The following is a 16,777-nucleotide window of genomic DNA, read 5'->3' as shown; positions in this document are numbered from 1 at the left end:
TTCTCTTCTAGTCTATTAAACTGTTCTTTTGTTCTTACTATATGTAGCATTTTCTAATTTTAGCTGTATAAATTTCTTAGAATTTTTCATGTCTTGCCTGCTTATTTTTCAAGATAACATTTATTATTCAAAAAATTACTTATTCTTTTGGGAAGGTGACGCACAAAAATTTAGTCTTCTCTTTTCACCACATTGCCTGTTCCCTTCTTTTTTCCTCCACAAAGGCACGTACTGTTATGAGTTTGTTGTGCAATGTTCCAGAGATATCTGGTGCATGTAACAGCATATACATGTACATATACGTTTGTATTTGTATTTGTTTGCTTTTTGTTTTTGCACAAATAGCATCCTTTGCACATGATTTATTCCTTGCTTTGGCCACTTAATACATTTTGTCAGTGTTTCCGTATCAATGCAATAGCATTGCCTCCTTTTTAAAAACAGTTGCGTATTATTCCATTGCACTTATATACCACTTATTTTTCAATGTTATTTAACGTGGTATAGATATTGGTGTTTAAATTTAGCAAGGGATCCTGGCTGGTGTGGCTTAGTTGGTTGGAGCATGTCCCATAACCAAAATCTTGTGGGTTTGATTCCCAATCAGGGCACATACTTAGGTTGTGGGTTCATCCCTGGTGCAGGAACATGCAACCCCTGAACACATATGATACCCAGTCTGGACACTGATCTGGTCTGGGTGGGGATGAGAGGCAGCTGATCGGTGCTTCTTTCTCTCATTGATGTTTCTCTCCCTCCCTCCCTCTCTTTCTAAAAGCAATGGGAAAAAAATGTCCTCAGGTGAGGATAAAAAAAGTTTAAAAAAATTTACTTAGGAAATTTGCTTCTAGTAAGGTGGAGCAGAGGTACATTATCCTATTCCTGTCACTAAGTACAAATAAAACACTGGTCACTATATAAAAAAAGAAGAAAAAGAAGAAGAAGAAGAAGATTCTGCAAAGTGAAAAGAAGGCGGCAGATGGGTGATGAGTTTCCTGGGTCTTCTTGTTGTCTGCAATAACCCAGAATTGGAGCTGAAGACATGGGCCACCTGGAAGCACCAATGGGCACAGACAGGAAAGCCCTAATGAAAGCCTCGTCTCTCAGGAAAAGGACAGCCCAGTAAGACAGAAAACTGTAGACAATAATCTCTCTAGTCCAGCCAAACACCACGAAGAAAAAGGTGCCCAACCCCCACCCGTGCCAATACAGACTGAATGGAGAGCCTGGACTCGCACCCCGTCTGTAGCGGGATGCCCCTGCCCGCACTGTGTCTGAGACGGCAAGGAGGGAGCCTTGATTTTCATCCCTGCTCATCAACAATGAGCACACAGGCTGGGGTGTCTATGGAGAACATGTGGGAGTCCCGGGTTTCTTCCCTCACCCAGCAGCACCCACTAGAATAGTGGCAGAGGAAGCCTGGTAGAGAGTCTGGACTTTCACTGTGGCCAGGTGGCAACCAGGTGACCTGCTCTGTGATGTCTGTGAAGACCACGTGGGGAACTGGAGCGCCCAGCCATGACAAGATGCTCCCCATCCGTGGTGTTAACGGCTGAGGATTAGAGAACCTGGACTTCTGCCTCCACCTGACAGTAATGAGGCTGGAGCAGTGTTAGAGAAAGCTAGCAAAAACTTAAGGTTTAAATAAGATCTAAAGTCTCATAACAAGATGAAAATGTCCAGACCTAGCAGAAGAGCACTTGCTATACCAAGAACCAGGAAGATTGCAACTGAATGAAAAAAGACAACTGTTAGATGTCAACACTGAGATGACAGATGTTAGAATTTTTTAAATGTGATTTTTAAAAATGATTTTATCTCTAGAAAGAGGGGAAGGGATGGAGAAAGAGAGGGAGAGAAACATCAGTCAGTTGCTTATCGCACTCCCCCAACCAGGGACCTGCTCACAACCCAGGCATGTGCCCTCACTGGGCATTGAACTGGTGACCTTTGGGTTTGTAGGCTGGCAGTCAATTCGTTGAGCTCCCTCACTCCCTCAGCCCCTGTCTTGACTTCATTGGGGTCTGTTCTTTTTTTCTTTTTTTTTTTTAATCTTCACCCAAGGATATGTTTATTGATTTTAGAGAGAGGAAGGGGGAGGGAAGGTGACGGGGGAGAGAAAGAGAAACATCGATGTGAGAGAGAAGCATCCCATACATGCATCCTTTTGGTTACAGGACCATGCTCCAAACAGCCGAGCCACTGGCCAGGGCAGGGTCTGTTCCTCGTGCAGCAGCTTGAGCAAGTGTCTTTTAGGAGCCAAGTCCAATCATAGCCTTTCTCTAGATAAAACTTTTTATTAATTTCCCACGTTACTAATAAAGGGTAATTTTGCAGTTCAGAATATAGAAAAAAATTTCATAATGATTCTTGAGCAATATCAGCTTATCATTTATTCTTCAATAAATATTTATTGCAAAACAGCTACATGCTGGGAACCTCTTTAACTATTGCTACTATAATTGTGGGCGGGGGGGGAAACCCCTGGCCATTATACTCATAGAGCTTCCCATCCGGGGGAGAATACAGGTAGGCAATTATACAGAGTGCTCGGAGAACATTTGTGAAGGGCCTCCTTACAGAGCAGGTGAAAAGGAAACAGAAAATAACAAAGATACGTAGAACCGAAAAATAAATGGAAATGAAACGGGGTGAGGAGTGAGTGAAAAGAAGAGGATTAGCAGGAAATTGTGTTACACAGAGAGGGGGGATGTGGTTAGATCCAGGAGTGTGAAAGTGTGAAAGAAACTGGAATAGCTGAGAGTGTAAATAGGGTCCAAATGACAAGGGAAGGACCTTGTGGGTTATGTAACACTTGGAGACTTTGTCTTCAGAGACTAAGGGTTCCAAATTAAGATTATAAACGGGAGGATTCACTAAAAGAGTGACATAATCAGGTTTCTGTTTTAGAAAGCTAGCGTAGACTACGGTTCGGAGAATGATTCAGAGAGACAAGACTAGAGGCAAAGAAATAGTGAGAAAGTGGTTGGCAGAAATCCAGCGGAGTGGTAATTGTGGTCCGGACCAGGGCAGTGCCCGGGAGGTGGAGACCTGTGGACATGCTCAAGGGGTGCTTAAGAGAATGGCTGACTGTACTTGACCAAGAGAAACAGGAGTCAGAGTCAACATTTCTGTGAGGGTGTATAAAGAAGAGCTGCTCTACAGAGAAGTGAATGAGTTTAGGGACATACAACGTAAGTTTGAATTATTTGTGGGACGCTCTGAGGGAGGGCTGCCATCAGCAGTTCTGAATTTGGGTTGAGAGAGGAAGGGAGAGGAAAGTTCAGGAGAGAGATGCAGGATGGAGATCAGCCCTTTTCCCTTCCTCAGCTATTACATATTTACTGAGTGTCCAAACAATGTTTGAGGATCTTAATTGTATGTTCCTTGTTGCCACATGGATAAGTTAGGCTTGCTACAACTTGTTGGGAAGTTGTATTTTTTAAAAGTCAGTGATCCTTGAATGAAGAGACTGTTTGGCTGTGGTTCAGGAGACGTGGAGACTTCCTCGATGCTAAATCAAACATTCTGGGATGTGACGAACAGCGCTCCAGAGCTCTGCCGTTACACTCTGGTTTCGGCATGTGTCCGATTCACCTGCAGTGGCTTCCTTCATAGAAGCATCCTGGTTGGGGTGTGGGCTCAGGAACCAGGTTGCCAGGCTTTAAATTCTGGTCCCACTTCTACTAGCGGCATGACTGGGTGCAAATTATTTAACTGCTCTGAGTTTGTTCTGTCACCTATAAAATGGGGAAACAAATATTACCCATGTCATATGTTGTGAGAATTCATAGTGTAAAGCATTTAGAACAGAACACTGCATGTTAGTTGTCATTATTATTATTTCTGGTATTATTATGAATAGATAGAGGGTCCATGTACAGACGTAGCAAAGGATTTTGTCCTGTTAAATGTGTGGCATGTATTCCGGGGCAGTTTGACTGGTAAAGCCCAGGGTGTTTCTGAATTTCTGGGGCTTCTTCCATGGAGACAGTGAGTTGCAATGCTGTGCAGATGAACCTTATTCCTTCATGCTTTCTAATTATGAGAGTGGGTAGTTATGTGTTAGGAGGAAACCGGGGGTCATCAACTGCATGGCAGGCAATAAGACACTGGGAAAATGTAATAGTATTTTGTTTCGTCTTTACCACTAATGACTCTTCTTTACAGACCTGTGATTTTAGTTCTCACCTGAAGACATAGTGTTTCTTGGTAGGCTTTCTGCTGCATGAAAAACAAAACAAAAAACTTCTATTTAAACATATAGGTGCACTGAAGTTACAATGAGAATGGATTCTTTTTTCTTTCCTGAGAAGCTCTGCGTTTCATTCATAATCCAATGCGCTGGGAGAGGGAGGGCAGACCGGAGAGTCAGGGCACCGATGTCGGGGTCTGACGCAGCGGAGAGAACTGTGGAAAGAGGGGCTGCTGGGGCGAAGAGTTCAGGGTCCCTGTAAGACTGCCAGCTGAACGGTTGGCCGGGTGGAGCTTTTCTCGACCCGCCCTGGAGCCCTGCTGTGAGGAAGAGATTCCTTCCAGAAGCCGGGGCAGACAGACGGGAGGGGGGCGTGTGGTACCTATGGGATTGCTGTGTTCATGGTCACACTCTTTCCTGGAAACTAATATTTTACTTTGACTTTTTCCAGGAGTTTGAAAGTGATTATGTTGTGTTTAAGTCTAAAACTTTGGATTTTGATAGACGGCTTGGGACAATTCTTTGTGAAGCTTTCTTTAACTGCAATGGTTTGGAAGCTGCATTCAAGGTTAGTTCTGAAGAAGCTGTCATAATAATAATAATTTACTAATGAATAACTTAGACTGTTAGGTGGAAGGATCAAATGCATTTCTTTCTGATTCAGGTAAACTATTAACAGGTCACAGTCTCCTCGTATTCAGCTTGCTGAATTACAGACTTTGAATTATGCAAAGTGAATAGTGAAGTTCACTTTGGACAAGGTCAGGGTAGTTCATTATGGATCTTTTCTTGCATTCACATTGTTTTAGGTCTTATTACCTTCAGAACAAGTTTGGCGTGGCCTATGAAGTATTGATTCAAGTTAAGCCCCAGTGAAAAATATCTTTTAATTCAAGAATTTTTTTTTTAACCATTGCATACATATATTGGGTTCACCTGCCTACTTTGTTACTCTGACTGAAACAAATAGCAACTTATATACTGTCTTTCATCAGGTATAAGAGACCATTGATAGTCAGACATACCATTATTTTGTGTATCAATAAAGAAAAAGTGTAAAAAAAGTATGCCATTGATTATATAACATAGTCCAGTTTCAGAGATATTAAAACATAAAAGAATGCTATAATAGAATTGATGGAATGCGGTATGTGTGTATTAAGTGTTGCATAAAAGAAAAGCCCTCCCAAATGGAAAGTTATAATGTGGAGAACAGGGACCACCTGTGAAACTTGCTTGTCAAAGAAGAGAATTACAAGTCAAGTGTCTCAAGAGATGCTTCAATACCAGGAGAAACATAGCTAGTGATTTGTGGGCACAGTTTGTTAACAATGGCAGCACAAAACAGTATAACATACAGATGGTCTGTAAGATTTGTTTGATTTTGACCTTCAAGTTCAAATGAACTGGTCAGGAGGTGGTGAAACCTCTAGTGTCTTCTGGCCCCAGTCAAGCATTTTAACACAGAATTCATGAGGATCAAATACTACTTTGTTTTTTAAGAGCTCTGGGATGAAACTGAGATGCTGCTGGCCAAAATATATAGACTGTTGTTAAAATATAAAGCCCCTTGTAATCCCATCTCTCAGAGAAACTGTTATGTTTAATACTGCCACACTTTTTCTTGGACTAGATATGCATATATATTTCTCTTTGACAAGAATGATATCTCATTCTGATCCCCCTCAGTAACCTTTTCCACTGAGCAGCGAATCACAAATGTTTTCTTCCTTCCATAACAGAATTGAGCAATGTTTTTTTTATTAATGACTACATAGTCGTCTATTCCATTCTCTGTTACTGGAGCTATTTGTTTGTGTTTTTGTAATAACTGGAAGGAAGAACGTAGAGTGGAGCCTTAATTACAAAGGCTCCTCTCTTTTCTAATTCAGGCCTTTCTTCTTCCCCTCCACATAACCATTAATACGGATTCTGTTCGAGTACATGCCAGCTGTTTTTTCCTAAATAATTTTATCTTACTGCCTGTACTGTACTTACTGTACTTTTCTTTAACTTACAACATATTTGTGCCCTGTCTACTGAAACATGTAAGATGAGCTGCTGCCCTCTACATTGCAGGGTGGGACATTGTCGTACAGTTTTTGTTGTAGTTAGATCACCTGCGATGCCTTGTGTAAGGCGGACACTGATCAACTGCTCGAGCTGAGGTGGACTGACCGGTCGCCAGAGTATTGAAATACACACTGATGAGGGAGAGAAGAAGAAAAACATGATGGGATTGTGTACTTAGGGAGAAGATGATTTCTATTATACATGTGGGATGATGAACTCTGACCATTTACCGTTGCGTCCCAGGGAGTAAATATTTGCAGACCATTCTCTGAAGACCATGATTCAGTGGCTGCTCTTGGCAAAGGTGCGGCCAGGAGGGGCCCTGGACCTGCAGACCGGCCCACCCTAGCGGGAAACTGCAGTTCTAAGCTGACAGCATTGGCACTCACTGAAAAACCAAATACTAGCGGATGTTTCTCTAAAATTCACAATTCGTGTGCATGGAGGTGAACTGAAAGTGTGTAAGAAAATAAAGATTTCTAGAAAAGTATTTAGAAATACCATTGAAAACTGTAAAATTGTTAAATGTTTATGGTTCAGGCAGCAAGAGATTAAAAAACTCTTTGGAAGAGGCAAACCTTGGAAAATACAAATAGGTACTGCTTGAACAGTAGCAGCAGCATTGTGAGAGCCATCGTACATAATGAAACTAAGGAGTAGAAGGAAATTAAGGTTCACCTCACAGAACTCAAACGGGATATTTAGGGAAAGAAGTGTAGAGTAGGGAGCCCATCTTTAATCCCCTGAGGTATAGGAAACCACCTATACTCTTCATGAAATGGCTCTTAGTTCCACTAATGACAAGGAAGCAAGAGGTTCAGATGACCTTTATGTTCATCCTGGAGGGTAATTATTATGTATCTGTGATGTCGAAGAATTAAAATAATGTCTACTGCCTAAAAGGTTGACTCATTTTTTTTTTTTAACTGCTACTCTCTGGCTTTAAACTGCCCAAAGAAAATTCTCTCTGTCTTCCCACTTTTATACTTGGAATGAAGTCCCACTAAATGTATCAGGTAGACAGGAAAAGGTGTAGCTAGGAAGCTTCTGATGTTGTGTCAGTTGTAGTCAAGATGATAAGTGTTTGAAAGAGACTGTTGTAAAATAAATGTTTCCCTATGAAAATGTTTACTTTTGAACTTAAACATGAAGCTTAAATTCAATGAAACAGTGGTTGTGAGGAGAAAGTTAATAATTTACATTTGGTAGGTAGCAGCAGCTAACCAAGCAGGTTTTAAAGTATTTAGTGGTTTCTACAGTGGTTAAAATGAATATTAGCAGGAAAAAAAAAAGCCAAAATGTGTTTGTCTAAATTGGCCTCTAAGATAAGGTTAGGTTTACATTTTAGTTTATATAATTTCTCATTGCATTGATTTTTTTCCCCTGCTGAATGTAGTTTATGGAAATGTTTACAAAGTGTTAAATGTGTACAAGGAAGCTGTCTTTGAAAGAAAACAAATTTTAGGGAACACCTGTTGTTCCTCTAAGAGGAAAAATAGCTCTTTTGCTACATCACTAACAAGGCACAAACCTTGGTTTTATAGTTTTCTGCCATGTTGATTGTATTTAGTTATTTTGAGAAGATATTGTGTTGTATTTCAAAGAAAACATCTCTATAATAGGTCTAATAATCAACATTTTATGAAGCCTGCACATAGTAAGCAAACCACAAAACAGTGATTTTCGATGCCACTGGGCTGCTGAGAGTCAGTTTGCAGGGGGCCCAGACCCGGGAGGCAGGCTGCCCAGGGTCCAGCACCCGCTCTGCCAGGGGCTGTGTGAATTTGGGCAAGTTACGCCCTCCTTATAAGCTCGGTGTCTTGATCTGGAGCATGTGATGATGGTATTTTTTAAAGCCCCTTAAAATATAGCGCCCGAAACGTTGTCGGCACTGTATGAACATTACACAAAAATATGTATTGTAATTATATTATTTTGCTTGCAAAGAAAGCAGTCTCATGCTAACACACAGAAGAATCCATGCAGGGCAGAAAACGAGAAGGGAGGATTAATGGAAATCCAAGGGGAGGCTCACTAGCTAAGCTCAGTGGAACCTGGTGGTGAAGGTTAGTTTGGAGCTAGGGGGCTCCGTGGGCTGAGCAAGAGGAGTTTGAGGACCCTCATTCTTCTGCTAGCTGGTCATGTGATCCTGTTTCAGGCCTGCTTTTTGCTGTCTCTCTGCTCATTGGCTTCCACTGCTTTCTGGTTGTTTCTGTTCACTTATGATTTTGCCAGCACAGGTTCAGCCTGCTGCGCTCTAGTCTCTGTCTGAAGAGGGAGTCTAATTAGCCGAAGGTGTTAGTTTAGTTGGGACACTCACATCGAAGGCAATGTCTGTCTGGAGAGTGGTTGACCTTGGAGCAGGTCAGCCCTGCTGCCCCGGGCCGCACTGTCGGGGGTGGCCAGGTGGCATGGTGCAGAGCATGGGCCGCTGTCACAGGCAGGACACTCGCTGTGGCTGATGCACCCGGCATCATCATTAATGCTGTGCCCTGGAGGTCCTTGATATAGATAGTCCATATCTAAAGAATACATGTGGAGGAGGGAAGAAGAGATAAAGCGTTCATAAATCTTGCTCTTCTATCTGCAAACATCTTCTAAAACATTTTCTGGTGCCCAACAGGAAGAAGGAGTGATATCTGTGGGCAGGGATTACTGGCAGACCCATTCGTTTCTGACGCCTCTCATTTTCCACTGAGAAAGGGAAATGACTTTACATTGAGAATTTGTTTTATTGGAAAAATATATTTCAGATTTGTAGCTACTGCAGGATGCCTGTAGGGTTCTACATTTTTGCTCTATCTTTAGTTATGTTAAGAGATTTAATGGGAGAAATAGTGAGCTGAGTATTTGTATTAAAAACCCATGGTTCTTAACCTTTCTTTAACTTTGATTTTTATAGCTTTTGACCATATTTGGGAATTTTCTAGAGAAACCAGTTGTCATGGAAATTTTCAGCCCACATTACAGCACACTGGTGCACATGTTTAACGCCGAGTTGGATGTGTGTAAGCAATTGTATAACGAACACATGAAACAGGTGAGTGAGGGGTGAAGTTGTGCACACCCACAGCATCAGTTTTGTGCATAAGGGCCATGGACTAGGGCTTTATTTAATGATTTCTAAAGATCAGACATAGGCACTATGACTTCATGCTTTTTTATTTAATTGGTTTTCTTGTGGAGATGAAGAACCTGCTTCAGGACCATTGCCTTTCTACTAATCGAGTCACTTAACACATGTATTTTATGTATTTGTCCTGTAAAAGTACCAAAGCGAACAGTTGTGTACAAGGTTGGAATGCATTCTGATTAAATGTTCCCTTTCTTCCTTGTCACCAAAACAACAATTTGCAGATTGAACGTGGAAATGTAATTCTTAACAAGAATATGCCATTCACCTCAGGAAATATCAAATGGGCAAAAGAGGTCCTGGAACGACTTCAGACATTTTGGTCAAACTTTGCATCTCTCCAGTATCTGTGAGTAGGCAGGCTTGTTTCATAGTAAAATTATCCTAACGATACAGGTGATTTTGAAATAGGGCAGGAGCTGTTCATTTTAGGGCTCACAAAGGCATTTACTTTAATTCTTTTCATTGGCGGGGCTTATTGAAGAGGATTCATCCCCAAGGTTCTGGAATATGTTTAAGGGGACTTATAATTTCATAAATTTCCTTGTCTTCAGCTCCTTATCCTTTTTTCTTTTCACTCACGATATGTTTGTATTTTTTTCATTATTGATTTTCCTTCCTTCAATAACTACTGTTCCTCTTATTTTACAGAGTTCTATACCTTTCTCTTTTCTTTGTAGGACTTGGTAACTTGTTGCTACTGGCATTTAGCAAAATCTTTGGAGTCCCATTCATTTCATGACTATAGCTTTTAAGGCAAAGACAATATAGCATTATTTGGCTTTTATTGTTTCTCTTCCTGACTGTTATAGTGTATTTTATTATATTTTGTATTGTATATTATTATAAAGTAGTTAAGCTGAAATCTAACATATAGAAGAGTGGAAAAACTGTATTCCTACAGGTTTTTAGAAAGTCCTGATGATGCTGTAGTTCATCAGAAGTATGTTGAAATGACAACTCTGCTAGACCAATTTGAAAGTCGTATCTATAACGAATGGAAAAGTACTGTGGATGAAATCTGTGAATTTAATTTGAATCAACCCTTGGTTAAATTCAGTGCCATAAATGGTCTTCTCAGTGTCAACTTTGACCCAAAGGTAGGGGTTGATGTTTAATAGATGTAATTTTTATTACAAGTATATTCTTGATATTCCCAGTCATTTATAATTTATTTGGGGACAATGGCAGTGCTATGAGGAGTATAACTGAAAACACCTTCTAATAGGTCTTGGCTTTAGAGACTTGTTTCCCAAATTCTATACTTCCCTTTATTTTGCCTCATAATTATTTATTTACCTCTTTCTCCCTCACTTGATAATGGGTTACTTGAGAGTAGGGTACATTTCATTTTATCTTTGTGTTCTACGTTTCTAACATAGCGTCTGGCACTTGGTAATACTTAATACATGTTAGCTCAGTTGAATAGAACCATTCGTCTTTTATCAGTCTTTGTTCTGGCTTGAATTATATCCATAACATATATATCAGTATATTTAGTTTAATTAAAATTTTATCATGTAAACTAAGATTAGGGGAATCCATATATTGTATGGAATGAGACATTTAGTCATACTGTGGTTGGACAGTGATAAATTTTTGTCATCATGATATCCTTCAAAGGGACAATATACTTGAATATGTTGATTAAATTGATGGTAATTTTAAAAAAAAATTTTCAAAAAACATAAAACACCATATAAATGCCAAAAATAATATTGAAAGTTAAATAATATCCAAGAAAATGCCCTTATAGAACAGACCTTTTGTTATCCCATGATAAGTCACATAACACAGAGAAATTTTCTATTTTCTCACAACTTCTTCACATGTTACATAATAATTAAAGTATAGGTACTTTAATATAATAGCAATAATATATATTTTTATGTGTCTATGTAGATATATAATGTCTATATGTGCATATATATGGTAAATACAGCATATATATTTTATACAACACATTGCCAAGTCTAATGGCTTGGAAGGAATCATAAAGTAAGCTTTCTTTTCTGTTTACCTACATGAATATGTTTTGCAAGAAAGGACGGGCATAAAAGAATATCCATTTCTAGATTGCTGTTACAAAAGAGAATAGTTAAACATCTGGCTGAATTTTTAGATAGTGAGGATTATACATTCATTTTTACCTATTGTCCTGTCTTTCACAGCACACCAAAAGTATGCCTAGGAAGTGGGAAAGTTAGCCTCAGTGAGTTTGATAGTTATAATCTGTATCCAAATTCTGATCTGTTTCCCTAAAATATTACAAAGAATCCCATCACTTAATTTTGTTTATAAACCTCAGCATACATACATAAATATATGATCCAGAGAACTGGGGATTACTTCTACCTTCTGCTTTTATAAATCCAGTATGTAGAAAATTAATTCCTGAGATGTTTTAGGTATAATTCCCATGATTCTGCCTGAAGGGATTATAAACATACAAAAAATAGATATAAACACAAAATATATTGTCCTAGCTAACCTAGGGAGTGACAACCTAAGGAAGTCAACTGGGCTACCTTCTGAAGCATGTTGTGTGGTCTTTTCCACAGAACCTGTAATTTTTTAGTACAGTCAGTTTTGCCACATGACATATGAACTCCTAAAAATCTCTGGATTATGAAAGGCTGCACAATTAAGAATATAGGACTTATGGAGACATGGGGTTGGGGTGCAGTACTCAAAAACTTTGTCAGTGATGCATTAATAAAATAGTCATCTAGAGAAAATAGTGTGATTTTACACATTTTAAATGGTTAAGTAATATGTAAGTACCACAATAAATATGACACTTCTCCTTGACAAAGACCTGAAGTTTGCTTATGGAAGTGGGTGTTGGAGGAATTACAACTTGTGTGATATTGTGAAATGGAAACAGTCAGAAAGCTGTACCGCCAGAATGGATGGGTGTGTGAACTGACGTACCTGGTGGATGTTTGAGGTGTGTCTGTATGAACATTTTGCATATTCCTAAAGCTTTTGGTTCATCAGTTTAGTTGGGTGCAGTTTTTAGCATTTACCTAGTGTTTCTTGCTGAGGCAATTGCAAATGAGCAAGGACAAAATTTGTGGTAAGCGCAGATTGCTTCCTAGTACGTCAGTCACGTTAAAACAAACTTGTGTTTTCAAAGCAAGCATTCTAACAGAACGAAGATTCTGGGAGAAGACCAAGGTCCCTCTATGGGCCTTCTGTTTTAGATCTTGGTGTGCCTATGTTGCTGTCTTTGGCTTTACCTTGACAATTTGAAGATGTAGTAATGATTGGATCAACATTTAAGTGTTATGATTTTTAACTTGTGTTAAAATAGAATGACATGCAATAATCATTGATTTTCTTTTAATAGCTGGTGGCTGTCTTGAGGGAAGTGAAATACCTCTTGATGTTGAAGACGTCAGACATGCCAGATTCAGCCTTAACTATCTTCAAAAAAAGAAATACCATTTTAAAGGTTTGTGTTTTTATATATTAGGGCATATTTTGAACAGAACTGTTTTTCATTGTAATTACTAACGTGGAGAACTGTGATACTTTTATGCATCTAAGGCAGGCAAAGTATAAACATATTTGGGGTTCTCTTTGCTCAGTACATTGGAAATCTTGAACTGCTCGTGCAAGGATACAACAAGCTGAAACAGACTCTCCTGGAAGTTGAATACCCTCTGATTGAAGATGAGCTGAGGGTGGTGGATGAGCAGCTACGGGTGGCCGCGACATCGCTGACGTGGCAGGATGACTGCTGGGGGTACATCGAGAGGGTGAAAGCAGCCACCTGGGAGCTGGAGCACAGGGTCGCGCGCACGCAGCACAATGTCAGAGTCATCCAGCAGACGATGAGGGCCTGGGCCGAGTGCACGCTCCTCCCCAGGAGAGAGCACCGGAGGGAGACTGCCTTCGCTTTGGAGGACAAGGGTGATTTGTTTACCAAGAAGTACAAGCTCATCCAAGAGGACGGCTACAAGATACACAACTTGGTGGAGGTAGTTGCTTTTATGGTTACAAAATGTATACCTGATCCTTTCATTTCGCTGAGGAAAAGAGCAAAAATATGAAACCTAACGTATCCTGAAAGAGCTTTATGTATTGTTTTGTCAAGCATTTAAAGTGGAGGAATTCGTGTCACTTGGAGATCTCACTATTCTCATTCCTGAGGGAAGAGATTGGAATGTGAGATAGTTAATAACAGAAAGGCAAGAGTTGGGATCCTCATCTTTGTCATAGTTATGTCCTCTTTGAGATGCTATTAATAGCCACCATTATTTGTTGAGTGCCGACAGGCGCCAGCCACCTTGTTCACAGGACCTCATGTAATGCTCTCAACCATCTGCTAAGGACAGTCTGTGAGAAGGATGGCTCTTACTCTGAGGGGAAACAGCAGCCAGAGACTCTCTGCTCAGTTTTTCCCTGTTATGTATAAACCCCAGGGGAGCAAGGGGGTGGTAGGCAGGGCGAGCATTAGCAGAATGTTCCAATGGTCCAGGTGAGAAATGATGGTGGCTTGAATCAGGGTAACAGTGACCAAAGTACCCACCTTGCTGAATGTATTTTTTAAAAACCATCCTCACTCAAGGACTTTTTTTTTCTTCATTGCTTTCAGGGAGAGAAGAAGGAGAGGAGGAGGGAGAGAGGGAGGGAAACATCAATGTGAGAGAGAAGCATCAACAGGTTACCTCTCATCTCTGCCTTGACTGGGAATCAAACCCATGACCCTTCAGTCTATGGGATGATGCTCTAACCAGCTGAGCCACACCAGCTGGGGCTGAATGTATTTTGAAGGAAGAGCCAACAGGATTTGCTGTGACAAATCATAGGGCAGAGAAGTCTAGGATGACTTGAGGTTTTTGGTCTGAGTAATGGGAAGAATGGAGTTTATTGATATAGAGAGGACTGTGGGGGAGCAGATTTTGTAGGGGAAAGAAAAAAACAGGATTTGGTTTTGCACATGTTCATTCGACATGCCCGCCCGAAGGGAGACTTTGAGTAGGCTGGCATTGCAAACGGGAGTCGGGAGAGCAGGGGAGAAGTGCAGGTGAGTGATGGAATCAAGAGTGATGAGCACATATATGCTATGGAAAGCCACGGGCTTGGATGAGATAGGGTAGGGATTAACTGTACATAGAGAAGAGGTACCTTTTCCCCTCCTCTTATCAGTAAATGGTTTTTAGCCTGGTGCTCAGACTTGCAGTGAGGAATGTGCTTTGGTGAAAACTGTGAAAATAGGGCAGAGGGTGAGTCGGTGTGCCTTTTCACGGCGCGTCCTGCGTGGCTTGTGGGATCTGCAGTCAGAGCTTAGGATGAAAAGGGAAAGGTGGGACCACGGAAGACTGGGTCTAGAAGGGACCTGAGCGGTCATTTAGTGACCCAAAGCACTCGTGTCTCTTCCTTTTTCTCCCTTTGCCCTACGTTGTTGAAGAGAGAACACTTCTTTATAAATGCCACTGCAGTGATGCAAACTGGATGTCTTGATATGAGAAAGTATAAATGAGGAAGTAAGTGCAGGCATCTCGCTGTCATGTATTGTGAAGAGCCCCACCGTAGGGAAGCAAGAGGCCTGGTTTCCGGTCCCTGCTCCGCAGCTCACTTCCTACCAGTGTGACCCTGGGTGTAGTTTAGGTCTTTGTTTTCATATTTTTAAAATGAAGAAGCTGAGAAAGACAGTCTTTAAGGAATTTTTATTCACCCTGGGATCTGTATTTTCCTTTCATGAGTCTGTAAAGGAGTCCGGGCTGTTGTGTACCGCTGCCCAGGGTGAGTACCACACAGCTCCGGGGTGCCGCTCATGTGTACTACACAGATGTAAATGGTTCCACCTGGGTGGTGGGCAGGAGAGCATCCTTGACAGGGCAGTTCTTAAGTTTGTTTGAGTGCAAGAAACCCCTAGAACTTGCTCGTTTCTGCCCTGCTTTGGCAGGAGGTAGGCTCACCTCAGCAGTTCAGGAGTTTACATAGAGCACACACCTTTGAATTCTGGATCTTACATCCAGAGTCAAAGAAAGCTGAGAACACAGCCTGCCTTAGAATCAGCTCCCATTCCAACATCTCCTTTTCTCTGTGCTGCTGTTTCTGGCTCAGGCATCTGACCTCTGACCTGTAGAGACTGTACAACCTTTGCAACTGAGAAGGTGTCTCTGGAATCAACCTCGCTGCCCACCTGACCTCTCAAATCTACGTCCCTGGGCCTCCCCACTGCCTGCCCAGCCTCTAGCAGTCATTGGCCACATCCCTGTCTGGCCCCGTTGTGTGCTGTTGACTGTTTATCGCTTCACCCACCCTCTTGAAGAGGTAGAAGAACTTCATGCTGTTGAAGCACGAAGGGAGCTAAGACTTTACCAGGGCAGTGTTTCCCAAGCTCAGTTACTATTCCATAGGCTGCTCACAGGGGGCTTGCAAGAAATATTCTGTGTGTTTGGAAACATTTGGGTTAAACCAAGTTAGATATACTTTACTCTAATAGGTGCACTGTGAGTCTCCAAGAATGGCCCAGAGCACCTAAGCCTTGGCTGACTTAGTGAACTTTGAATATCCCAGAACAGTGTTCTCTGAAGGACCACTTTAGGAAACCTCTTCATTTACAAGCAAGTCCCCAGAAGGCAAAGACCAAAGCCACACATAGAGTTAGAGACAGCAAGAATTAGAGCCCAGGTTGACTACATCTTGAATGTACTGGGAACTAGTGTATTTCTTGTCTGTTTTTGAAGATAGCAATTTTCATAGTGATTTTTCCTTTAAAGAATGACTTCTGAATGTATTTTTAAAATGACTCGATGTTAAAAAAAATCCTGTTTAGCTTAGGGTTCTGCAACCTAGCATTTGAATGTTCCCATGTTATGTGCAGAAATGCAGTTCCTTCTCTAACAAGCCGTTTAAATGGAATGCTTTCATTTTTATACTCACTAGTGTTAATTCTCACGTATTAATACTTCATATTTCTAGGAAAATAGGAAGCTCTTCAAAGCCAGTCCTTCTCTGGATACCTGGAAGATTTACGTAGAATTCATTGATGACATCGTGGTAGAAGGCTTTTTTCAAGCTATAATGCATGACTTAGACTTCTTTCTGATGAATACGGAGAAGCAATTGAAACCTGCACCATTTTTTCAAGCACAAATGATCTTATTGCCCCCAGAGATTCTGTTTAAACCTTCTTTAGAAAGAGAGGCTGGGGATGGCTTCTATGATCTGGTAGAAGAAATGCTATGTAATAGTTTTAGGATGTCGGCCCAGATGAAGCGAGTAGCAGCACATCTGGAAATAGCAAATTATCAGGTATTACCTTTGTAAATGGGTATTAGTTTTTATATTAATAGTTTAAAAATACATTGGGGTAATGGGGAGCACAGGAAGGAAGTTGTAAAAAGCAATGTGATTTT

General features: G+C 40.8%; 1 protein-coding gene across 2 annotated transcripts in view; it reads left to right on the top strand.

Moving 5' to 3' along the window:
* Positions 1-16,777, top strand: part of DNAH11 (dynein axonemal heavy chain 11) — a 251,134-nt gene that overhangs the window by 26,659 nt on the left and 207,698 nt on the right. Inside the window, exons 9-15 of one of the 2 annotated variants that reach the window (XM_054564603.1) lie at positions 4,647-4,763; positions 9,171-9,308; positions 9,626-9,750; positions 10,306-10,501; positions 12,754-12,858; positions 12,995-13,387; positions 16,341-16,673. In XM_054564603.1, coding sequence (XP_054420578.1) covers positions 4,647-4,763; positions 9,171-9,308; positions 9,626-9,750; positions 10,306-10,501; positions 12,754-12,858; positions 12,995-13,387; positions 16,341-16,673 — 1,407 coding nt within the window. Of the gene's footprint in view, positions 1-4,646; positions 4,764-9,170; positions 9,309-9,625; positions 9,751-10,278; positions 10,502-12,753; positions 12,859-12,994; positions 13,388-16,340; positions 16,674-16,777 lie in introns of both variants that reach the window. The other variant, XM_054564601.1, reaches the window with a different exon arrangement.

The sequence above is a fragment of the Pteronotus mesoamericanus genome, unplaced genomic scaffold (genome assembly GCF_021234165.1).
Source record: "Pteronotus mesoamericanus isolate MK-2021 breed Mesoamerican mustached bat unplaced genomic scaffold, CSHL_Meso_final scaffold_85, whole genome shotgun sequence".
NCBI lineage: Eukaryota > Metazoa > Chordata > Mammalia > Chiroptera > Mormoopidae > Pteronotus > Pteronotus mesoamericanus.
Note: the sequence above shows the minus strand (reverse complement) of the source record. Positions and strands in the feature narration are given on the sequence as shown.